The sequence below is a fragment of the Ascaphus truei genome, chromosome 3, assembly GCF_040206685.1.
Source record: "Ascaphus truei isolate aAscTru1 chromosome 3, aAscTru1.hap1, whole genome shotgun sequence".
In the NCBI taxonomy this organism is placed as follows: domain Eukaryota; kingdom Metazoa; phylum Chordata; class Amphibia; order Anura; family Ascaphidae; genus Ascaphus; species Ascaphus truei.
Genome location: NC_134485.1, coordinates 377,252,748 through 377,279,359, shown reverse-complemented (window position 1 = coordinate 377,279,359; position 26,612 = coordinate 377,252,748). Strand labels below are relative to the sequence as shown.

The 26,612-nt window shown below is 40.0% G+C and overlaps 1 protein-coding gene across 7 annotated transcripts in view; it reads right to left on the bottom strand.

The window, feature by feature from the left end:
* The window catches only part of MICU2 (mitochondrial calcium uptake 2), a 382,386-nt gene that overhangs the window by 209,534 nt on the left and 146,240 nt on the right, over nt 1-26,612 (bottom strand). For 6 of the 7 annotated variants that reach the window (XM_075592259.1, XM_075592260.1, XM_075592261.1 and 3 more), the window contains one exon: nt 12,040-12,181. In XM_075592259.1, the coding sequence (XP_075448374.1) occupies nt 12,040-12,181 (142 nt within the window). Of the gene's footprint in view, nt 1-12,039; nt 12,182-26,612 lie in introns of those variants that run through there. The other variant, XM_075592256.1, reaches the window with a different exon arrangement.

The following is a 26,612-nucleotide window of genomic DNA, read 5'->3' as shown; positions in this document are numbered from 1 at the left end:
ATACCTTTCACTGGATTACATGCGATGTATCCTCACTTTACACTTGTATTGATCACACCAAAGGTATCCAGGCTATTAATCACTTTTTTGAATTAGACACCAATCTTCACCCTTCACAAAAAACTTTTCTCTTGGCATGCATTCAATTTATTTTAAGTCACAACTACTTTTTATTTGAAGACACATATTATTTACAAATCTGTGGAACGGCTATGGGTACCAGATTTGCCCCCAGCTATGCTAATCTCTACATGGGTCTGTGGGAGAGAACCCATGTTTGGGAGAATGCTAGTCTGAGGGGTGGTCTGGTATACTATGGCCGTTTCATAGATGATATTATCTTTATTTGGGATGGTGATAGGGATATCCTGGAGGAGATTCTGTCATCCTTTAACATCAATGAGATGGGCCTTAAATTTACACATACTGTACACCCTAGCACAATTGTCTTTCTGGATTTAGAACTTTTCATTGGCACAGAAAATCAGATTCAAACAAGAACACACTTCAAATCAGTGTCAGCCAACAGCTATTTACATTATGGCAGTAACCACTATAAAAAGTGGCTAAATAACGTGCCCAAGAGCCAGTTTTACAGAATCAGGCGCAACTGCTCAGAGGACTCTGACTTTGCATCACAGGGAAAAGATCTATCAAATAAGTTTTTGGAAAAGGGATATGATGCCTCTGTTGTTAACAAAGCTTTTCAGGATGCAGGTCTTATTAAAAGAGAGACACTTTTGGAAAAATCAAAAAATAAATCTGAATCATTGTGTATAAGCAGAAAAAAGGAATATAAATCAAATAATGCACCAAAATTCATTACACAATTCAATCAATCTGCTCACCAAATTAGAAATATTTTAAATTGTCATTGGAAAATTATACGCAATGATCCTGTTATTGGTCACCTAGTACCAGAATATGCTCCAACTGTATTCAGAAAGGCGAGGAGCATTAAAACAATACTGGCACCAAGTAAACTTAAAACCAAGAAGATTACCAATCAGAATATGGCTCTAAGGGAGGGAAATGTTAGTTGTGGAAGAGGCCGGTGTTTAACCTGCAAACATTTGACAAAATCTAACAAGTTCACATCACATTCAAATGGTACATCATATGAAATAAAAGACCATATAAATTGTTTAACAGAATACGTTGTGTATCTTATCTCATGTGAATGTGGCACCCAATATATAGGCCGTACATCTAGAGCCCTTAGTACACGGTTCTTAGAGCACCGGCGGAACATTATTAATGGGTGTCAAACACACAGCCTCTCCCGTCACTTTTGTACTAGTCACAACAAAAATCCCAAATCCCTTTCTGTCATGGGTATTGAATTCATCCCCCCCTCATATATGGGAGGTGATCGCTTTCAGAAGCTATGTACCCGAGAAACATATTGGATGTACATTTTGGATACAACCTATCCCAAGGGACACAATGACCACATTGACATTAGTACCATAGTTTGAACACCTCTAATGGGTGTTCTCCAGAGGTCTGGTCTGAATGCTTAGCATTCCCTCTGGGCTATGGTCTGGTCATTGTGTTCCTATTCACTTATTCAAGGGGTCAGTCAGCTTTCGTGTCTGTCACGATTCATCTCCACAAATGGTCAATATTCTATATTAGTTTTGATTCATTTTAATCTTTATTTATTTCTATTTCAATTTTATTTTATTTATACATTTTTTACAATTTTTATTCACTTTTTATATTTATTTTTATTTTTATTTTGATTTTTAGTTTCATTTTCATTTTCATTTTCAATTACATTCATTTTTCATTTTTATTTTATTTTCTTTTATATATTCATATATTTATTTCATTATTTTCAATTCAATACATATATTTTAGTATATACATAATTCACTATTTACATTATTTTGTTTTTCACATCACTCACATACACTTTATTATCTATCATTCACATTGATGCACACAACACATAATCCATTTTCATATTTATTAGAACACAGCACCCATATTAAATTGCTTAATACTTTCATATTAGTTTAAGTCACTGTCGCCTTCGTTTGATCTGTCCTTGCTTTTGGATCCATCTCATCTACTTCCTCTGACTCCCCACTGACATTCCAATAATGGGTTAATACCCTGATAACATACCAGGTAACTACTTGCTATTTTGTTGGGTGTCATTGATTTAATTGAAAATGTTTATTGCTAATTTATATAGCTGTCCATATACTATGGTTCATTCATTTGTGTTCTCCCTAGTTGAGATGTCACTAATAATCAAGTGCAATAGACCTGACTCTACTAAATATATAAATAGTTCTATTCAAATATACTCTCTAGAATGTCTGAATGCAATTAATCCTTATATTTAATTACTATGCACCTTGTAGTGCTGTTTGTCTATTGATTCAGCCTGTCACATTCCACTTATTAATTGTATTCATATCATCAATAATATCAAGCACATTCAGAACATCAGTTATGTTGTTTCAATATATAGTTTGCATGTTACTCTTTGGACATCGATGGGGTCCTCAAAATATTTAGAAATTGATTTTACTTGTTCTAATTATACATATGTGTAATTGATTTAATTGATTGCTTCAAATTCAATTAAGCTTTATTGGCTACTTGCTGTTAACCTCCCTATAAATACTAAGGACATATGCTTGAAGGGTATCCCCTGAAGAAGTCGCCATTTGATGACGAAACGCGTAGGGCGTGGCTAGAGTCCGGCCGCCATTTGCCCACAAACACTGATGCAGGTTGACTGAGAACTCTTGGCTCCCGTGTGCTGCTCTCCCGGCTTGCTACCTTGTACTATTATACATCTGGGGTGCCTGTTTCCCGGAGGGACCGATTTGGTGGAGCACTGAAGGTGAAACACCCCTCTTCCGGTTCCGGTTCACGAGGCTGATCCACGTGACGACGCCACTGATTGCGGACGGACGCTGGTGATTGAGCTGCAAGGCACATGAGAGCCTATCTCATACATGCTTTTATTTGCTGTATCCTTGTGAGTGGCCATTTGTTAGATTTTATGTTCATCCAATACATTTTTATTGTGGTAATGCACTAGGTGTGCGCCTGTTTCTTTTTTGTTCTTTTTTCCAGATATCACTAGGGACTGGTGATCCCTTTGAAACGGGCTGCAAGAAACCAAGGACATTTCCACTGGAACAGGACTTTATGTATTGAAGGTTTTTTATTATATATTTTTATCTTTTGACAATTTTTTCTATATATATTTTTTATTAATAAATACATTTTTTAGATTTTTTATATTTTTTCCTTTAGGGTTTTTTGTCAGGAGATTGCATTGCCATTTGTTTATTTTAAAAGTTTTATCATAGTGTACTAGCCCTATCTAGCTGCCCCTTCAAGCCTATCCAATTAGCTATTGTCTCTCCCACTAGTAATTTATAATTAATATTTATAATTAACTGGTTATTTAGCGGCGCTACTTCATATTGTTTTTTTGTTATATATATATATATATATATATATATATATAAACAAAAGAAGACAGTGCAGCCTCCATAGCGTAACTCTGTAATAATATTTAATAAATGCCAAAAGATAAAATGAGGCCAGTGTCAAAAATGGACAAAATTTACACATTGAGCTGTAAATACAGCAAGAATTGTCTGGGTAGTATTGAATACTCATCCGGTACACATCTGTTGAAGGGCTGGATCCTCGTGGTGGGGGGGTATGACGCGTGCACGTCTGAGTAACAGCAAGTTACTCCGAATCAGTGCGCTCACACCACTTTCCCCCGGCAAGCTCGTACTGCCTGTTAGGTTCCACAGCTCCTCGGCTCCGTCAGAGAGGTACAGATGGGCCCTGCTCACGCGGCAGATTCCGTTCTAAGGGCCTGCCGCAAAGCAAAAATCTCCGGAAAGCGAAACCGGCGATTTTCGGTGTCTGCGCAGACCTCCATTCAGTGCATGCGCTACCTCAGCACCACACGCTCTGCTCTGCGCATGCGCGACCTCGGACGTCCCCGTTTTGCGCATGGCAGACATGGCGGCCCCCTTCTCGGTACCGCCATATAGGGGCGATTCCTTCAGACAGCTCCAGTTGCTTAACCCTACGCATTTCGTCGCAGTGGTACAAGCGACTTCCATCAAGTGTGGACAATCCATGTTGATGTTCTTTGAAATGTCTTGCAACCAGTTGCAGGTTGAGATCCTCCATGTTGTCTGTGACTGCCAACACCTTACAAATAGTGGACCGATGTAGGCTCAAACTCTCTTAACATTCGCATAGTCTTTCCCACATTGTATAATCCACAAAGCCATCAAATGAAGTAGACCACGTTACATGACTCACAGTTCATGTGATCCATAATTTTCAAATAAAGGACAGAACATAGAACCCAGACAGAGCCCAGAGCCCAGAGCCCAGAGCCCAGTGCTACATTCAATGACACAAATACACAGTAAAGTACATATACACACATATATATATATATATAAAGGAAAAGCACTCTGAATTAGATTTTGTCGCAACCAAATTGCATGCAAGGACCTGCTTGCGTGGAAGGTGAAATGGAGTGATCCTTAACCATTTAGAAGCAAAGTGGGATGGGGGTGAGCTTAGAACCTTGGAAGGAGGAGCCACCATCCCAATCAGCTGTGGCCAGCTGGACAAGATATATAGGTTCTTTACTTTGTATTTGTGTCATTGGATGTAGCACTGGGCTCTGTCTGTGTTCTATGTTCTGTCCTTTATTTGAAGTATGTATTGCCATGCCCAGTAGCACTCCGCTTTGACACTAATATGCATATATACAGTATATATGTTGTGGTTACTTTGGGGGTTTAATATATATAAGAAATAGGAGCTTACTGGGTATCTTTGTTTTGTGATCCATAATTTTCACCTGATTACCATTGTGGGGATGCGTGTAGGTTTTCCCCGGAATCAAACATTGGAAATTGATGCACCCATGGCACTTGTAGACACCTGCCGATCTCTGTAGCCAGGTCCGTTTTGCAGCGTACAGTATTTCATTATTGGGTCTTTAAAGAACATCAACATGGATTGTCCACTCTTCGTTGTATGCCGATAATGCAAACTCATGCCCCAGGCAGAGGGGGTGATCGCAACAAAGCACTCTTGCAGCTTGAAGCAAAGATGATCTACAGCCTGGACACGCTTAGCCCAAGTGGTCTCAATGAAGATTTTAAATTAAGTTGTTTCCTGTAACGTCTATCATTTTTGGATAACTGACTAATATCTGATGATACTAGGATTTCTTCAATTTCCACAGTAGCAACATACTGCTGCGGCCAGCTTTATTCTACCATTTACCCGCAATTTTTCGGGGCTTTTTTTGGCAGCCGCCAAACTTGGCCGCGCGCCAGCCGCATCTTGCGGCCGCGCGGCCCGTTTCCCTATTCAGCGCTAATGCGCTGAACAATGGGAAGCGCCTGCGGCTCCAGAAAAAAAAAAAAGGCCGCGTCTGCACGGGGTTTTAAATTACCCGCGGTGCATGCCACCTGAGAGTTAGTTTAGCCGCCACTGTATGGACATCATTCATCAATAATGTGATACAGGACAGCCTCCAGAACTATTACCCTACTAGGACTGCTGAAACTAGGAAGTCATGTTCCACAGCATATATAGTTACCAGTATTTTTAGGATATTTTTTTTGTGTAATCTTATAAAACATATTGTTTTGTCTTTTCATGCAGCTCCTGCCGCATCATGTTATGGACATCTAACACTTTTTCTATGTTTACAGGAACTATGGACTTTATGGCTCTCCTATGGATGGTCTGGAATAGGGCACTATGTAGGACAAACACTAATCACTGTCATTATTCTTAGCATTGTTATCCTACTTCTATACAGATCATGTTATAGTTTACCGTCCAGTATTACAGTAAATGTATAGATTTCCTTATAGCTACACCGTCAATGTGTTTTATTATGTTCCCCAATCACTTTATTCACTGTGTTGGTGTATGCACTTTTAACCTGCATCTTGTATTCATTAATTATTTACTGGTCTCTCTATAACTGGTGGTTCGCTGTGCGCTTACATTTGCCTCTGTGTAAGTGCCTCTATGTTTGTTCTACGCTGTCCAACAGCCGCAGCCTCAGGATGGATACTTAGTTACTACTGGTTCCTTCCGCACAAGCATGGCATCAGTACATCACGCATGCGTGACATTCAAAATGGTTGCCGAGCCTTTCTGTTGTAAATGTAACAGTAGGGCTAGCTGGCATCACAAAACTGGGATGAAGACCAGCTACCTACCCATAAATCTATGTAACTTGGCAACCTTTGTAAGGCTTATTTTGGCCAAATGCATTTAACAAATGGGGAAGAACAGGGAATGTGTAAATGTATTTCCAGTTCTTTAAGAATGTATTTCAAAGTCTGTATTTGTTATTTCCTGTAAATGCAATCCCACAGTTTAGGGAATCAACATTATCCCCTGTTAATTCAATTCCCAAGTCTAGTTGAGCAAGCAATATGAGATAAAGTGTTTGTGATCTATGTGTAAGCACTGTGATGTGATTTGAGAGTCAGCCCTGTAAAGTGTTAATTGGATTAAGAGAACAATCAGGGATGGGGATGGGTTCTTAGCACGCCCTCTAGCTGTTGTGGCACTAACTTAATTTGAGCACTTATTGTCCAGTACCCCCCTCCCATGCAATAGATAGCCACAGAGGGCTATATAAAGGGTGCTGCTGATCAGAGAATCAGTTCTACCTTCAAAGAGCATCTGAGAGCAAGAGAGGCTAACAGACTGAGAGACATTTTGGGAAGGAGTGTGGAGATCTACCCTCAGAGGACTATCTGACAGACAGAGAGACTGGGAGACATTCTGTAAAGGAGTTGATCTTTTACAGTGCCCAGCTGGAGAGATATCTCAGAGGGGCTGCTGTATGATCAGCCCTCTGAGATCCTGGACGAGAAGCGGACAGGACAAGCCTTCTTGAAGCAGGTCCCTGCACCTAGCAAGTCTACTCCCCAGGCCTCCAGTTGGTAATGTATCGTGTTTTGTACATCTTTGTTTGTCTGCTGGCGTGCCAGAATAAACCCCATTTTATTCAATAACTTTGTCCTGTCTGGAGCTAGTGATCCCGGTGGTTTCGGTGGAAAAGTACTGGTCTCCCGTGACAGTAAACATAGGTAATGCATGTGCAGTAGGCGTCCACGCTAGCGCTGAGTGCAGGCGCTTGCCAAGTTTACTTCTTGCAATCTTTAGCTTCACGTCCCCGCTCACACGTACGCTCTCCCAAGTTTGGTGCTTGGGGAGACAGTTCAATTTGACTTTTGAGCGCAGAGCATGGTCACATGACCCTGCTCTGACCAATGGGGAGAGAGAGGCAGTATAGGCTGAGCAGAGAGGTGGAAGGGGGGCTATGCAGAGAGAGGTGGAAGGGGGGGCTGAGCGGAGAGAGGTGGAGGGGGGCTGAGCGGAGAGAGGTGGAAGGGGGGTGAGAGAGAGAGAGAGGAGGGAAGGGGAGAGAGGGAGGAGGGAAGGGGGGAGAGACAGGAGGGATGAGGGAGAGAGAGGAGGGAAGGGGGGGGCGAAAAAGTAGGTAAGGTGGAGGGAGAGAATGGAGGGAAGGGAGAGAATGGAGGGACACACACACACAGACACACACAGACAAATGACACGCCCCTTCCTTAATAGCCACGCCCCCCGCTTCTGCTCTAAAATTATTGCAGGACAGCCGATCGCTCATGCTTGCAGAGTTGGTGTTTCCTGAGCCAATACATTTGTATTTTATGTACTTTTGTGCACTCTGACATATTTGTCAATATCGGACTCTTTTCCGGAGAGATCTGCATGTTATTTTGGATCCAGCGGGTGCAGAGTCTCCTAAACAGCTCCGCAAGAGACTACCCACGATTCTCTGCTACCCAAGAACTCCCGCTGACGTCACAACTCTCGCGAGACTGTAACGAGGAAGTACCTGGTACACAGAGGCCACGCAGCTATCGGCATCTGCAGCACACGGTGGAGCCCAAGTTTGTACCCTATCTTCCCGGTCATCGTTGGCGATTGAGTTTTACTCATACATGCTTTTATTCCTGTCACGTTTGTGAGTGCGCAATTTATATTTTTACAGATCCATATAAATTTTTCATACCTACTACACCATGAGTGCGCCTGTTGTTTTCTTGTTTTTTTCTTAGATATCCCTGAGGGATTGGTGGTCCCTTCTATCAGGCTGCAGCTACTCTGGAGGACAGTGTGTTCTATATATGAACAAAACAAAGAAAATAACCCCTCCTAAAGCGCTAACCTACACTAAACTAAGTGCTAACAATATTGTGCTAAAACAATGATAAGTGCTGGTGCAACATCGAATTATTATCAAAGTGACTTACACAATGCTGTGAGAAAAAAAGCAGCTAGGTAACAATAATGACAGGTAATTCCAAACCTGATATACACAGTGAACAAACAAATATAAAGTCCCCAGCGCTAAAGTCCAAGATACCGTGATCTTTAAGGCAGTCTCTAGTCTTTAAGGTGGTAGTTGGGCTCTGATATAGATGCTCCAGATGGGATGATGTCCTTGATGTAGATGGATACACCGTCTGAAATAACAGATAAACAGACACACCTGATTGCGCAGTGTGTTACAGCAATCAGAGCCCTATCTGAGATGTGAAAGAATCCTACTCACATAATAAATGCCAATATATTCAGTGGAGAGGATCTGTGCTTGCTCCCCTTCTAATCCGCTCCTCACACGAACCCCACGTGGAGACAGCTTACTGGGGACAGCTTACAGGGTACACCCTCTATCCTCAATGGCGTCGGGGATGCGTCCGTTACGACACCTCCACCAATGTGAGACAGGAATACGTACAAAATAGTGTAGTATGAACAGACCTTTAATTTCTAAAAACACTATAAAATATGATAGATTACACTCACATAGTGTTTTTAGAAATTAAAGGTCTGTTCATACTACACTATTTTGTACGTATTCCTGTCTCACATTGGTGGAGGTGTCGTAACGGACGCATCCCCGACGCCATTGAGGATAGAGGGTGTACCCTGTAAGCTGTCCCCAGTAAGCTGTCTCCACGTGGGGTTCGTGTGAGGAGCGGATTAGAAGGGGAGCAAGCACAGATCCTCTCCACTGAATATATTGGCATTTATTATGTGAGTAGGATTCTTTCACATCTCAGATAGGGCTCTGATTGCTGTAACACACTGCGCAATCAGGTGTGTCTGTTTATCTGTTATTTCAGACGGTGTATCCATCTACATCAAGGACATCATCCCATCTGGAGCATCTATATCAGAGCCCAACTACCACCTTAAAGACTAGAGACTGCCTTAAAGATCACGGTATCTTGGACTTTAGCGCTGGGGACTTTATATGTGTTCTATATATGATTGGATCTTTATTTGTATTGTATAATTTTATTTTTAATCTATATATATTCTCTTTATATATTTTTATATAGATTACTTTTGTGTTGGTTCATATATTTTTATTTTTATGTTTCTATTATTATATTTATTTTATTAATCATTTTTTAATATAGATTCTTTGTATATCATTGGTTGTAATTTTCTCACAGCTTACAAGATTTGGGTCAGTGGGGACTGGAAAGCGCTAACTATTTTTCTTTTTGTTCTCATATATATTTACATATATACATACACACACACACCATTTTTGTATGAAATCAGGAGAATGGAGGGAAGGGGAAGGGAGATAATGGAGGGACACACACACACACAGACACAGACACACACATATTATATATATATATATATATATATATATATATATATATATATATATATATATATATATATATATATACACACACACACACATACACAAACAGGGGGGAGGGATAGGCTTCAGTCACAGATACATTCCAAGATGCACTGTTAAGTAAAAACCTATCTTGCTTTAGGGAGGAAAGAAATGCAGATGCCTGTAAGTCCTCGCGGCGAAATTTACGCTATCACGGTTATAACGCGGTCTCATTCTGTGGACCCCAATGACCGCGTTATAACGGGGTTCAGCTGTATATATACATAAACATGTATATATATATATATATATATATATATATATATATATATATATATATATATACACACACACACACACACACACACACACACACACACACACACACAGTTGTATCTCCACCCTGCCCCAGCACATGTGAAGCGCGGACCAAACGTGGAGCGATCACAGCCAAGTGCAGAGCAGAGTGGAATTGCGCATCAGGAGTAACGTAGCGGGGGTCCCTGCTTCTGAATTGGACGTCCGCTGTGTGAATCCTACTGGGCCGTATCAGTCTGGAAGAGCTGCGCAGTGAGAGTATACAGAATCATCTCTCTCTCTCTGCGCACCTCTAACAGGCGATCGTGCCGCTTTTATTTCAATTACGTAATATTGAAGCAGGGGGTCTACGAAGCTAAACTGTATTAATTTCAGTCCCGGGGACCCCCTGCTTCCAGAGTTACAGGCCCAAGTATGGGGTACCGGTATCTACGACAAGTTTAAATGTCCCGGTCACGTGACACAGGAATTAAACGTGCAGATAGATACCGGCACCCCTAACCGGGGCCTGTAACTAAGGGGTCCCTGGGGATGAAATTAATGTGGTTCAGTTTCGGAGACCACCTATGTAATAAAAATAAAAGCAGCGCGATCGCCTGTTAGAGACGCGCAGAGAGAGTGACTGATTCCATCTACTCTCACTGTGCTGGTCGCGGGGATTCCGCGAGCAGGCAGTTGCCATCTGTGGCTTCCTGGCTGACTTCGCAACTTACCGGGTGTGTGTGTGTTTATGTGTATATATGTGTAAGAAAAAAAAAAGAAAAGAAGCACAAGCTCCATAGCATAATAATGTATAATTAGTTGTTTATTGTTAAAACTAGAGATGACCACGGTCCGTAGGATCTGCGCACTCAAGAGAGTAGAAGTATAAAAGCATGTAAGAGACAATCTCTAAAGGTGACGGTTGCAGTTCAAAACCAGACAGCTGGGCTCTTGAGGAACCAAGTTGTAACATCCTTGGGTTCCTGCCTCAGATCTGTTCGTCTCCCAAGTGAAAAGCGTGGCTGCATAGACGAAAGTGAGTCATGCAGCAAGACAATGATCCTAAACATACAAGCAGATCTACAAAAGAATGGCTGTAGAAGAAGAAATTCTGCGTTTTTGAATGGCCTAGTCAAAGTCCGGACCTAAACCCCACCGAAATGTTCTAGCAGGACCTGAAACGAGCTGTCGTCCATGCAAGGAACCCATCAAGTGTCACCGAGTTGAAGTATTTCCGTAAGAAGGAAGGGGCCAAAATTCCTCAAAACCGATGTGAGAGATTGACCAGCAGTTACAGGAAACGCTTAGTTGAAGTGATTGCTGCTCAAGGGGGTGCCACCAGGTACTGAATCTAAAGGTTCCCATACTTTTACACAGATGGATATTGAATATTTAATCATTTCCGGATAAATAAATGTTGAAAAAGTATAATTTTTTTGTGTCATTTGTTTGATCAGGTTATCTCGATCTATTGTTAGGACTTAGATTAAGATCTACTGTAATAACATTTTCGGTTTCAAATATTTCACATATGTGAAAATCCTAAAGAGTTCACAAACGTTTTCTCGCCATTGTATGATAAAGGCAGGTAAATATACTTTATCAGTACCTCATATCTATGTAAGAGTATGTCATAAACATTTAGCATGTTTTTATTCTAAGTGCTCATGGACATTTAATTCTAGTCCGTATGCAATTGCAAAATGTAATTGTTATATCTAGCACACATACTGCACAACTCTCTTGTCCTTTCAGTGGCATTTTAAATAAAAATAGATTTTAAAAAAAAAGTGGGACCTAAAAAAGTTTGGATGTTCATAATTTTTAGCAGACGTCTGCATTGTTTAGGCGATCATTTTTAATGCTGCCACAGTAATCAATGAGAATGTCTGTTACATTTCAATTACAATTACATGGAACTTTATGAAATAATTTTCTAAACTACCGTACCAGTTTTCACTCCACGGAAGTTTAAATGTTGTGAGCTCACTTACGTTCCACCTGCTCGAACATGACAGAGAAGAGGAAGTCTCTCGGGGTCATGTAATGCTCTCCTTCATACTCCAATGATGCAAACTGCATAAAGTGCTGCTTTCGGATTGACTGCTTTTCTTCTGTATCATTAATATCTTCCTTCTGCAATTGAAAAAATATATATATATATTTATATACAGTGGTCGACAAATCACCAAAAAATACTCGCCCAACAAAAAAATCTACTCGCCAGCTAGTACCAAACGTGTAATGCCTGGGCCAATAGGAGCTCGCCACGATGTTAAATCCACTCGCCCGGGGCGTGCAAATGTATAGGTTTGTCGAACACTGTTTATATATGTTTATCTTTACAAAAACATGTAATAAAATAGTGAATGAACAAAAATAACATTCTTAATGTTCTGATAAATGTGTATGGAAGCATGTCATTTTTTGGTGCCAATTTTGTATGTAACGCATAACAGAATAGACTTGAAAATACTGGGAGTTCTAACACTATGCTTACTAACCACTAAAAAACATGGTTTGTTTTAAGTCCTAAAACAAATATTCAAAAAGCCAATACCAAACTACTAACTCCATTAAGAAACTACAATTTAAGAATACTTGTTAGAGGAAAGTTATAAGAACCCAATAATCAGCAACAGGGTTGTATTGTTTAAATACAACATTAACTCAATCTGTCATACTAGATCTAAATACATTTTCATGAGAGAGGAAGACTGTGTAATGTGTATAATGAATAATAATACAAAGTACAGTGTGTCATGGTCTGATGCAATGAATTGACTAGAAATGAAGACATTCGTTTATACAGAGCTGGTTGCAGTTTATACTTCCGTTTGCCTATTTACTTATCATCCTCAGAAATTCCTTAAAGCGTTTTTAATCTATGAAGTCAACAGTAGAGTACTAATTACTACATTTCAAGCCATAGAAATGACAAAGTATGTTAACAGTCACAGCTATTTCCTGTAACCCTGATTTAGTCACGATGATAGTGACAATAAAAATTAATACACAGTTGCTGATGAACATGGTTGTAGAATAGGGTTTCAATTTGAGGGATGTAAAACTGTAAACACCCTAAGAACACTGCTATCAAAGTACCGACACTCACTGTCTAACAGCTAAATGATCTATTAAATGCAAAAGGTCAGAATAGTAATAGTCATTTACTATTCTGACCTTTTGCATTCAGTAGATCATTTAGCTGTTAGACAGTGAGTGCCGGTACTTTGATAGCTGTGTTATTATCAGTAGAGGGGAAGACGGGTCCCCTATGTTCCGTGCACCCTGCATACGTGCTTTTTTGCTGTAATCAGTGTGCTGTCTATCATCTTTAGATATATATTCCCTAAGAACACTGTTCCCTAATTATTTTGATGGTTAGTTTTGTGCTACAAAATAATATATGTTCCCAGAATGATTCAGAATAACATCTTTCAGATTAGCAAATCATTCAGCGGCATAATGCAACATTACTATACTGTAAAATGCACGTAAACACTTGTGGCCTATGAGTGCACAAATACTAAGTGTACATGCATGAAACTGGTATGTTATGAAATGTGTATTCCTTCATTTTTATCCAGCTTGCTCAAATTTACTGACCTTTCGCCTACAACAACCATAGTGTAGATTAGTGGCCCAACTGATGTTCAACGGGTTGGTAATAATGTGGTCAGGTAGAGCATTATTGGGGAGGTCACCTTCGCTCACTTAGCTGTTATCCCCAGTTACTCACCGTAAGGCCTCAGCAGTCACGGTCACCTACTCCTAACCAGGAACACCTCCACTTCCCCTACCCTACTAACTATGCCTGGACCACCACAATCTTTATTAGCCCAATGTCTACCCATATATTATACACATGTATATTCCCATACACAATTACAGTGCACTTTACCCATATCGACCAAATGGCCTACATAGGCTTAATAACCAAGTTATTTCATATTTAAAAAACAAACTTGCCTAAACCTCAGACTACGTAGCACTGACAAATATGGGCTGTATATCGACATCACAGTTAGCAATGAAGCCTGCTTCTAGGTGAATTTGTTATGTATTCTAGTGCAATCTAGATCTTAAAGCCACATTGCTATTAATTACATGTTCGTTGTCTTGCCTTGGAAAAATACTGATGTTTGAAAAAGTAATTAACAGGTTTTCCTCCTTGAGCATCATATCTTACTTGGGAATAAGGTGTTATCCCCTTTCAAACGCTATCCTAAACCTTAAGAGATTTGAGCAGCTGTGCTCCCCTGAATTCCATAATTGCAAACAGTTGAAATAAAAGCACAGCGATTAACCACACCTTGGTGTCCAAAAGTGAAGCAGCAAGGATAAGGCACCTTTATAAACATTAGTCATGACCAGCCAAAAACAGCAGTAATCAATGCTTCTTCAAAAACAAGGGGAAAGTATGTGCCAAATCACAGCAACCAGTGCTCACCAAAGATATATTGATTTATATTGATTCTTCAGCTATTAGAAAAAGCCACATACAATGCATGACTTAATCTGAAAACGTGAGAGCTGCCTACGTCGATAGACTCTCAATCATGTTGTCTGTTTCCAATTTCACTTGCCAGTAACTAACATAACCCAGATGACAGAAGAGTCATTGAAAAGAGCAAGCACTGTATAAAGATATTTCTTAAACCCGATGTAGCGTATAATGGATGTGCATGAATAATTCAGACTGCATTTCCTATATGCTATACTTCATATGTTTTAGTATACTGTATGAGCCAAGGAACAGCATTACGTAAATACAGCACAAGCTAAGATTAACAGGCAGCCAGAGAGAAATACAGATAAATACAGAAGTCATTTGCGGTAAACTTCTAATAACGGCCTCACTCTGATTAGATGTTTAATTCCTAGAACGTTGCAGATTAACTTTAAAAGTATTAGCAAATTCTTCTATTTATTTTTGTGTACTTGATATTCTGTGCATTGTCTTATTGTAATACACTTCATACAGCATACAAAGGTTTTATGAACACTGGCAACAGTCACAAACCTTGGGATTCAATGACACAGGCACAAAATGTAGAAATGAATAATTAATAATACTTTACAATACATTTATTTCTTCTTTCTCCTGCTGAAAGAATGTAGTGCACCTTGTGATATTGCGATTTTGATACCAACTGGACTTCAGTAAACAATTACACAAATATTGTATAGGTTTCAAAAGCGGCAGCAAAATAAGAGACGACAAAGGGCAGACTCAGATTACAGAATTCATGAGATCCAATTCACATAATCTACCCTTTGTTATTTGCACAAATAGTTTTGAACCTTGAGATCCATTCAAATAATGTCACATAACCCCCAAAGCCTGCAACTCTGTGCACTGCAAAGCATTTCAGGAGTGTCTGTCACTGAAGTGGTAAGGCTAGACAAATCAGGCAATTATGCATTTCCTGCATGGTACAATATTACAATAACTCAACAAGGAAATTACGAACTCCTCGGTTGGTGTAATCCAATCACAAGTCATGGTTGACCACAACTATGGTAACTAACCTGATAATTTACATTAAATTGCAAAGTAGTAAAAAACTTAAAGTACTTCACAATTACAACACCGCGCACAGTGTACATAGAATATTACAGGCACAGACTCTGCCCCAACGACCGTATTTGAGCATAGAAATACAGTGACTTTTCCAAGGTTACACTGGGATTTGAACTGGGCTTCCTTGCTTAAAAGTCAGCGTCATGGTTTTTAGAGTCTGTGCCTGTACTCACTAAGCCGCGCCTTCAGCTGTTGTGGTATAACCTTAATCCACAAATCGAGATAATAATTTACACTATTTAATTTTTTAAGGCTGGGGTTCTCAACTCCAGTCCTCCAGAGCCCCCAACAGCTCAGGTTTTAAGGATATTCCAGCTTCAGCACAGGTGGCTCAAACAGTGGCTCAGTCAAAGACGCAGCCACTTATTGAGCCACCTGTGCTGAACTTGGGATATTCTTAAAACCTGCCTAGGTTGGGGGGTCTGGAGGACTGGAGCCGAGAACCCCTGCTGTAAAGCATATGAAGGCAGGGATTGAATCAGGGCAGTGAGCAAAGCAAGAATACGTTGCTGCCTTTTCATATATTTACAAGTAACACCAATAGATTCATATTTCTGAGTATGTTTCATTGGCTCATGTATCGTCATTAGTGGCATACTTCAAAAAGTAACATTTAAAAAAAAAATGAAAATAAGGAAATGATCAATTATAGTATGGTCATGAATCTTGATACGGTTTTATCTATCCACTCCTTGTCTTTAATCATTAGAGAAGAGGTATTTATTATTTGGAATTAGATCAAAGGAGGGTGATAGGAGCTTAAGGTAAGTGATTGACATACAGATGGGAGACACCAAACCATCACCGACTGCTGTAGTAAACCATAACCGAGTCCTTCCTTCTGCTTTACCGTCACGTCATGGGTGTCATACCACGTAGTAGTGCTAAAGATGAACTTCAACTGTTCAGATTATTTTAAAAATGGATCATGTTCAAAAATCTACCTAATAAGGACGATTCTGCCATATATTTGAAAGTCTAAAGATTCTTCTTAGAGACCAGTCAGATCAGAGCACCGTAATTATGTCCCTTATTAACGACAACTACTGACCATTCTACGTCCCTCGGGTCCCCCTCCCCACCATAAACTACTGCATTGATAGAAGAATCTCTTTTTGGAGTGGGTTAGAAAAACAAAGGTTATGTGTGTTGCTACTAATTGAAGGTTTCAGTTACTACTGTGGAGGCCCCTTAAACCTCCAACATCACCGGAATTGTTCGGGGCTGTTTGCTTTAACAGCCGAACTTGGCTGTGCGCCAGCCGCATCTCCCGTTCAGCGCTAATGGCGCTGAACAATGAAAGCGCCTGCAGCGCCGAAACTAAAATATCCCGCGTCTGCCCGCACATTTAAAATCCCCGCGGTGGCGGCCGCAGGAGACTAAAGGCGGCCGCCACTGAATATGGTAAAAATTAACTCTGAGGCTGGAAGTCTTGTAATATTTTAATTATGCTCGATGTCAGTATCCAATTTGGGCCCATTTATTATCATTGATAGACAAGGGCTGCACGCTGAACGTGAATATGAGCTGATCTTGAATATGAATTTCCCTGGATTATCCTAATTCAATAGATCGTAGAATCATCTTAACCACAACATATCTAGTGAGTAAATAGAAAGGCAAGAAAAAGTAATATCTGTTGAAAAAAAAAAAAAAAAAAAGCAACACAATACAAAGTTTCTCTCAGTGGCTATTTCCTTGATCCGGAAGATTTCCTGGACTGTAGTCAAAGGGATTTTTGCGCGAACATGTCTTTTATTGGCTCTCACTTCATAGTGGACTTCATAATTATATCACGGCTACGGGCTGGGCTCAAGCCAGCCCTGCCTTGCTCACTTCTGTCTCATCAGTTACTTGTGCATAAACTTCTGCCATAACATGCATATTTTCAATCAAGTACATTTCTAAGTGCAAATCCTCAATGAGCTCATCTTTGGCATATTTCTATTTTGACCAACTATATTTAAAAATAAATAAAAAATAAATGAAAGTTCCAAAGACAATTATCAATGAAGTGTGTCAAATATTTGTTGTACTCGCATTTTGAAAGTACATGGGTGTTTCATATATATTCATGCACATTATGTCTTATTTCCACATATGTTCTACATACATACTACAACTACAGTGTCTATGACCCAGTGGTATAAATGGCATTACATGGCTACCTTCAGACTCATGAGATGCATGCCCTTAACACAGATACCAACTTGGACTTCACAGCGCATATGAAGTTACTTCAGCCTCTGGATGGAAATAAAGTCCCTCTCCAATAAATGGAAATCAAGTATTTTCCAAAACATTATGTGCAAAATTCCAATCGGATCTACAGTAACTCATCATACTGATATTAATACAAATGATTTATTTAGAGTAAGTAGTTCAAATTAGAATATTTATTAAAATCTTTTTCCAAACGAAGAGATAGGACTATCAATTACATCAATGCTGAGGCATCTTAACTGCCAAACCTCTCAAAGAACACCTGTTTAAATTTGATACCATACCATGTAACTATGTTCAAGAGGTTACGGACTGTAAAAATGTTTTCAATAATTGCCTTTAATCCTATTTTCATTATATAGCAGATGAGATTTTTTTTCTCCAGCATATTCAAGGACTTTAGCTCTATATTTACTATGTTTCACTTACTGTAAAACATGATATAAAAGAACATGAAAAAAATCACGAGCACAGTAATTGTTATTATGGTGCAAGTATTTGCCACTGAAGGATTCTGTAGGTCAGGGGTGTGCAAACTGGGGGGCCGCTAGATTTTCTGGGGGTGGCCCTGAGCTCTCCCCCCAGGCATTTATATTAAATGCCGGGGGACCGTACGAGGCCTCTATAACACACTTACCTTCCAGTGATGCGTCGTCATGGTAACCCGGCGTCAAATGACGCCACGGTACCATGGCAACGTCATGTAATTTGACGCCGGGGGAGAGCAAGGGAGGGGGGTACGAGGCGCCAAGGAGAGCAGGCAGGGGTGCGCACAGGGAAAAGTTTGCGCACCCCTGCTGTAGGCCAATACAAAGGAAAGTAAAATAAATTGAGCATTCAACCAACTCATTGCTTTGAAACTCCTTGGTTAAACAGGGAATCAAAACCAGAAGGTAGGATTGGTGTGATGCCGAGAGTGTGAATATACTTCCTCTTTTGGCAGCCTGTGGTAAGATATAAAACTTTTGCCGGCTTTGTGGAAATTGGTGTGTTTTAGAAATTCTATGCAAAAATAATGACACATATCATATTTGTAAGAAATTGTGAAAGTGGCATCTTACTCAATTGCACGAATTATTAGGGGGAGAGGTTGTTCACTTTTGGAAAATGTGTCAATTTTTGCAGTGTCTGTGGCAAAGTTTAGAGCTTTTTAGTAAGCTATTCATAAGGTTCACTTGGTTAAAAAAAAAGACAAAAATGTGAAGCAAGTCTTTGCTCAAGTCTTCAATCAGGAGTCAGATAGATAGACTTTCCAGAAGCAAAGTTTTAAGAACCTCTTCAGCCTACATCTGGGTCACACCTCTGCACAGAAATAGCGTGCCAAGGGTTAACATCTGGGATTGCTTGCAATGTGTTTTGTTAGCCCGGCCTTCTGCAATTTGCATTGCCCTGGACTTCTTTCAGCCTACATCTGTGTTGCACCAAAAGGTTAGAGCCTTTGGTGGTAGCCAAAGGGCAGCAAAGTGTGTCAGCCGTTTGCTAATGTAACAGCTGATCTGTTCCAATTTGAAAACACACTTACCTTCCCCTATACCCACTTACCCTTCCCTATAGATTGTAAGCTAACATTGGAGGGCCCTCCGTACCTACTGTAACAATGTATATTAATGTTTGTTATTTTATTGTCTTTCGCCCTCCAACCCTATTGTACTGTGCTATGGAATATTTTGGCCTGTTATAAAAAAATAATAATAAGGGCAGCCATAAATCCCATTTAGCAATATACACAAGAGTTTCTATAATGTACAAGTCCTTTGATGTTATTTAACACATTCTTTCCAAACTAACATAATTTTTTTAATTGGCCAACTCTGGACAGGCAACAAGTAGAATTGAATATAAAATATATGCTGTTTTTGCTAGGGGCCAATACAACAGTAGAAATAATTTTATTTCGTTTCTGACAGCTCCCAATAGCAGCCAAATACACATATTTGCAAATATTTAAGTAATAATCCCCAAAGAACAGGGCATTACTGGCCAATAATGCCCTGGCTGGAAGAGTTGAAGGCCCGAGGCGAAGCCGAGGGACTTTAACCCAGCAATAATGCCCTGTTCTGAGGGGATTATTACTATTATAGGCTAAATGTAGGCTTATTTCATAAATAATAGACACTTTTGTATAGTTCTATAGATTTTTTTATTAAAATAAAATGTTAAATACATTAAACCACCTCTATATACGCTTACACTGCAGCTATCTATATCCACACCGAGTTGTTTTACCATTGATACTAATGTATGCTGTCTTATGTTTTGCATTTTTGTTTTATTAAATTGCTCTGTTCTTATACAACATATAATCCTTGGTTAATGCACTATTGCAGTGTTTTATATGTTTTGTCTTCCCTATCTTGAGGTCATCATTCTCAAGAAGAGGACTTTGTCCACGATCCTATCCATTCCTATAAGCCACCCCTTGCCTTAGCGCCACAAGAGGTTTACCATTTCTACACACAAAATGCTGCTACACACAAACTCTGCTGCTGCACATACAACACAACAGCACACCACACACACTGCTGCTGCTGGTACACCCATAAACACTGCTGCTGATTCTGACATACACACACTGGAGCTCTACACACACACACACACACACACACACACAGAGCAGCTCTACACACACAAACTGCTGCTACACACACACATACAACACAACAGCACACCACACACTGCTGCTACGGACACACACACAGCAGCTCTACACCCATAAACACTGCTACCGACACCGAGACACACACACACACACACAGAAACTGCAGCCACAAACAAACTGCAGACAGCCACTTACTTACTTTGCAGACTCTCTCTCTCCCCCCCCCCCCCTTAATTCAACTTAATCTGCTCAATCAATCTCAGTCAGCTCTGTTCACGGAGGGAGGGAAGAAAGGAGTCAACCCGTGGCTCATACTTCCTGACCAATCCCCTGCCCTGTTTCGGAGCTGTTCTGAAAGCTGATTGGCTGGAAATAAACACATTGGAAATAAACACTTTGCAAGCTGCAAAAATTCTGGGCATTACTGAATGAATAATGCCCGGAATTTTAACCAATCAGAGAGCAGGGATTTCAATAATGCCCAGAATTTTACTTTAGCCTATAATTAATATTAACGTTTCTCTGGGGGGGAAAAAAATAAAGTACTCTAGTATTTCACAATACAAGTCATGATCATGAGATTACAGTCAATTAAAGGAGTAAAGAGGAAGGGGAGCGGGAATCCTGCACAGGGTGGAAGAAGGGGTGTGTTTATTTGGTCCAAGACATAGGCAGGTGGTGAGTCATAAGGTGTTTAAAATTTAAGCACAGGCACCTTGAAATAGATTCAACTTTCAATGAACAGACTTGGTTAACTTAGAACAAAAGTGCCTGTTTAACAATAGCACTATTATTGCAGAAAAGTACAGATAAGTCCTTAATTAAAAGAGGTACAGAACCAAACAAGAATTTTGCTCACCCACCACCCAATCCTTCAGCCAAAGGCAAAACAGGTGCAAAATAACATTACCTCAGTGCGTATATACATTTGTCCATTATGCTTTTGGTAAATCCTTTACTTATGTAAACAGCCTTTGAAAGCTTTGAGGTGCTATTGAAAGGCTCCACCGTAAAACAGATAAACATGAAAACATGGTAATTCAACGCTATTTTACAACAATGTTCTAGGACACCCGCTCTTCATATGAACCTAAGTACACTTAAAGAACGCTATTTATTGGGAGATTAAAAATAATTTGCAAAAAAAGAAGATATTACATTATTTTACAATAAAGTAAACTTTGTTCTACACTGGTATGCGGCACTCCAATATGCATACCTATGTCACCATACAAAAATTACATCTCCTCATAATTCCCCACCTTTCACCTTGGTGTTCTACCCCGCATTAAATCGAACAACCCTATTGAAGCATAGTATTAAAAAAATATTTTTTAAATATGAACGTGAAGCCCTGATGAAGCACATGAGGAAAACCTGTTGAGGTCACGTTACGCTTTTTTCACACCAACAGTCACGTGGTATGCCAGCTTAGTAAGAGACTTGCACAAACGCTCCGGCTGAAATTCACCCTGGAGAACATCAGCGCTAGGAGCCCCTATGTTTAAAGATCACGGTGGGTGCACAAGTAGGCCACAAAAGCCGTTTGTGTATGAAAAGTAAAATAGGGCAAATGCTGTTAATCAGATTCAGGTGCACTAATTATTTACACATCAAAAAGCAAACACTACATCCTCATCGAAGTAGCACTTTTGCAGCCAAGAACAGGGTTCATTCACATCTGTAATTTATGACGTCTACAGCGGCTATCAAAAAACTGTCATGATGACTCATACAATGTAATAAAGATATAATGTCTTTCAGGATGAAGCAGGATGGTCGATCACTTATTCCCCATTTCAAAAGATAAATAATTAGTAGAATATTCTTCTTATTAGAAGACCAGGATAAAACCAGGCCTCGGGATATCTTCTCTAGCCTGTTATTGAACAGATAAATCAACATTTGTCATTTTCAGCACATTTGATGTTCATTCAGTCACTCCCGGTCATAGGTTGACAATATTTCTGCACTACTTTAATCATTTTGCTACAAACTATATGTGCCTTAGAAAAATGTTACAGCTGTCAACACCACAAAACAAATGTAGCTAATTGAGACAGCATTTCTGTCTTCTGGCTTAATTTGCCAAGCATATCGTGAGAAACACACCTGTCAGGGAACATAATCTTAAAGAGATTCTTTTGGGATAAAAATGTTACAAACTCAAGGTGAAGATCGAATTCACTTAACTTAAAACAATATTATGTCTGTGATGATGTTCAGACATGGTTAAAGGATGCCAGATATTATCGTGTCATGTTATAATTTTCAATTGCTCAGAACTTTGACGAAAAGAAAAAAAAAAATAGATGACACTAGTTTTGGACCCACATAGAAAAAATCAGAATGTTACCAAATATTGTAAATCTATTAGACCCGTGGTTTCAAACGTCTATTCAGGCTCCCGAGTCAGTTTCTGAGGAAATCAGGGGGGCTTTTACAGTATGTGTGGGGGCACAAGCTATCCACTCTAACAACAGTCCTAAATACTGATCTGCTATTGGCTTTTGACCCATATTTACAAGCTTATTTATTCTTTCATCCACGGTGGGGTAAGGAAACTTTCAGTGATTATTGGAATACACGGTTAGCCAATTATGCATGTTGTATTGATCAATATAGTCAATTGCTTTGTCAGTAGACTTGTCAGTGGTCAGCCTATTGGCTGAATGTGGTCAGCCTATTGGCTGAATATCCACATTGGTTGAGTGAAAAGCGGCCATGCTGATTTAAGGCAATTGCGTCTACAGTAGTATGCATCATCTCTGACATAGTGGAAATGTCAGGTCTCTAGGGTCAGCTAGACCTCTCCTCTTTTCCTGGGTGACTCACAGTATGCCAAAGTATGGCAGTAAGCTGCACAGTTTCATATACAACAAGATAAATTATTATTTTGAAACTATTTTCACCGTATACATCTGCTTTATTTGATCCACAAGATGTTGAATTTGAGTTAATTGAAAATAATTCAGAAGTGCACCGCGCTTGCAATACATTTCACCCCAAGAATAGGGAAAGGAGAAGTCTTCATTTTACTTTCTACTTTTCATTAAGAAGAATGCGGTATATATACACACACAAGTCTGAAGGTGGTTTCAGCAGCAGTCTTTGTGTATATCTATGTACATTAATACAGTATATATTGGACCTTATCAGTTTTAATTTTCTGCACACTCATGAGATTTATTTTGTATGTGAATAACTGTGTAATAATGAGTGCAATTTAGGAACGCTGAGCTTTCTTTGACATATTCTGAGGCAATCACCCAACATTCTATTTAGAATGCAAATTAGGTGCATGGGCCCAAGGTCCCTTGTCTCTTTGGTAAAGCGTTGAGTACACTGTAACACTATATAAAGATATACTTCTACATTACAACAGCATTTATTTTGTTTTTACAGAAAGCAAAAATTAGAAAATGCTGTTCAGTCAAAATTTGATAAAAGAGGTCATAGACCTAGAATTACCTATAGAACCGCTGACCTTCCTACTTGCTAGGCCAATACCAGGTATTGCCCGGACAACTGGGAAATTAATCTCCCATATTCTAACTGCGGCCAGATGTGAGATAGCGGCCTCCTGGAAGAGACAAACCACACCATCCAAAAAATCCATTAAAAAAAGGGTCAATGAAGTGATGATAATGGAGAAGTTGACGGCAATGCTGAGGCAAAAGCTTATCGCCTTTGATAAGATATGGGAACCCTGGTGGCTTCTCAACAGATGAAGGCCCTGATAGACAGAAAGCTAGCATTGGCACAAAACAGTCTCACCCGAATCCCTATGCCGGTCCAGTAGGTCCAAGGGTCACAAGGATAGGGTCTCCAGGAAGTGAAACTCCCCCCCCCCTCCTCCCCTCCCTTACCCCCCCCCCCCCCCTCTGCCCCTTCTGTCCTCTCTCTTCGAGGACCTCCTTTTCAGGGACAACCAAGGTGGTCCATTCTTTACCCCAGAAAAAGTTAAAATGTTTATGTATTAGGCGATGTAATGAACCTGTAAATCACCTGTTGTACCAATGCCTAATAAAACTATTTGAAAAAAAAAAAAGAAAATGCTGTTCAGTTTCTGTTGATGAGCCTGCGACTAATGTACAACCGCAGTAAAATGTACCATTAGTTCTAATAGAAATCTTTTTGAAACAATGTGCTCATACAGTACTGCACATGTTCCTCTGAAACGGAAGGTATTACAATACACACACTATTTATGTAACTTTTTGAAATGTTCACCATGATCAAACTTCCTATATACCTATGCAATAAAAACATCATGATGCTATATATGCAACCTACTGTACATGGAAAGTTCTTGAAGTTTTCCAGGTATACTAATATATATATATATATATATATATATATATATATATATATATATATATATGTATATATATATATATATATATATATATATTTTGGAGGATTTTTAGTCACCTTTTCACACACTATAGCTTAAATGTGTGGTGAAGACCTACTCATGTCTCAAATTGCAAAGCCAGTACAACCAACCTCACACTGATGAGACCCACAGGGTCGAAACAGTCTGTCGGTGAGTGGGTTTATTGGCTTTGCATCTCATCCTAGGTTATGTTTAAAAGCTGTGTTTAAAGCAGCATGCTTTGGCTTAAGGGTTTTTCATGTAATGTGGACTTGAGACAAAAGGTGGCACTGTGTGCTCATTTGCATATAATTTCACAGAATCCCTTGCTGTAGTGGAAGCGCTGTATGCTGGGTGATAATGGTGAAAACCTGTCTAAGACATGTGAATGTGCTCACAAGTAATACAGCTCAACCTCGTTATAGCGCGGTCCTCGGGGGCCACCCGATCTGACCGCGCTAGAACCGGGGTCGTGCTAATTAAAAAAAAAAATGGCCACCGCGCGTCCGATCGGGAGGGAGGGAAGAGGTGGCCAGCAGCCCTACACGTCCCCCAGCAGCCACCGTAACTTCCCCTAGCAGCCTCACTTCCCCCCTCACTTCATTACATAATGAGCAACAGCTGAAAAATCAGGAATAAAGTGAGTTTGTTCATGAGGCATGAAACACGTCAAAAACAAGCGCACAACCACTGATTAGTTCAATTAATTAGTCCACCTGTGGGAATACATTGTAGATGTTAGCATAGCGCATGCATCCACGTATACCCATAATAGCAGCCCTAGCATAATATATTAACAGCACCAGGAGAGAGCAACATGGACAACAAAGGAGCCCAACAACATCATGCATTCTTTGTGTGTGCACAAAAAACATACCATAAAGCTTAGTACTTTTGCCCCCTGGTTCCAGACCGAACGGGACAGCCTTTCACAGGCCCGCTCGCATCCATAGCAACCAGTCCACATTGTTGAATCTCTCGCGCATGCGCAGATCGCCTCGTCAGCAAAAAAGATAAACAAACCGGCCAATGTTTTCATAGTGGCAGCATTAAGCCCCAGCCATACAAAGATCGGGGCGGGGGAGAAAAAGAAGCTAACACCGGCAACTCTACCATACATATACATGCTATAGAATATATTACCTTAATCCCCACGTCCTGACCGAGCGGGACAACCTGCTACTGTCCCTAGCAACCAGTCGCACTGTCAAGTCCTTTGTACATGCGCAGAACACACCATTAAATAAAAATAAATAAACCAGCAGCGACATTTACAGGGACAATATTAGAACCCAAAACACACATAAATGTATGCAACCTAGCCCCCTGGTCCCTCCTCTACCTAATCAAACAGCTTAGCACAAATAAACAAGCACCAATCATACTACACTGTCATACAATAACATATAAAGGCTGCCCTACTCATTTAAAACACCATCACAAAGTCATATACCCATTATATTCTCCTTCACAATATAAATGTAGCGAAGGTGAGTGGGGTGAGTGTGGTGTGTGTTGTGTGCTGTGAGTGTGTGCAGTGTGATGTGAGTGCAGTGTGGTGTGAGTGCAGTGTGCAGTGAGTGCAGTGTGCTGTGAGTGTGTGCAGTGTGCTGTGAGTGTGTGCAAAAAAATGTATCCAAAAAAAATTCAGGGTCCATGCTCAAACCGCATTATCTGCGGATCCGCATTATAGCGGATCGCGCTATAACGGGGTTGAGCTGTATATATATTTTTTTTAATTTAGTTTCTGTAATCATTTTTACATTCGGCACACTGTGCA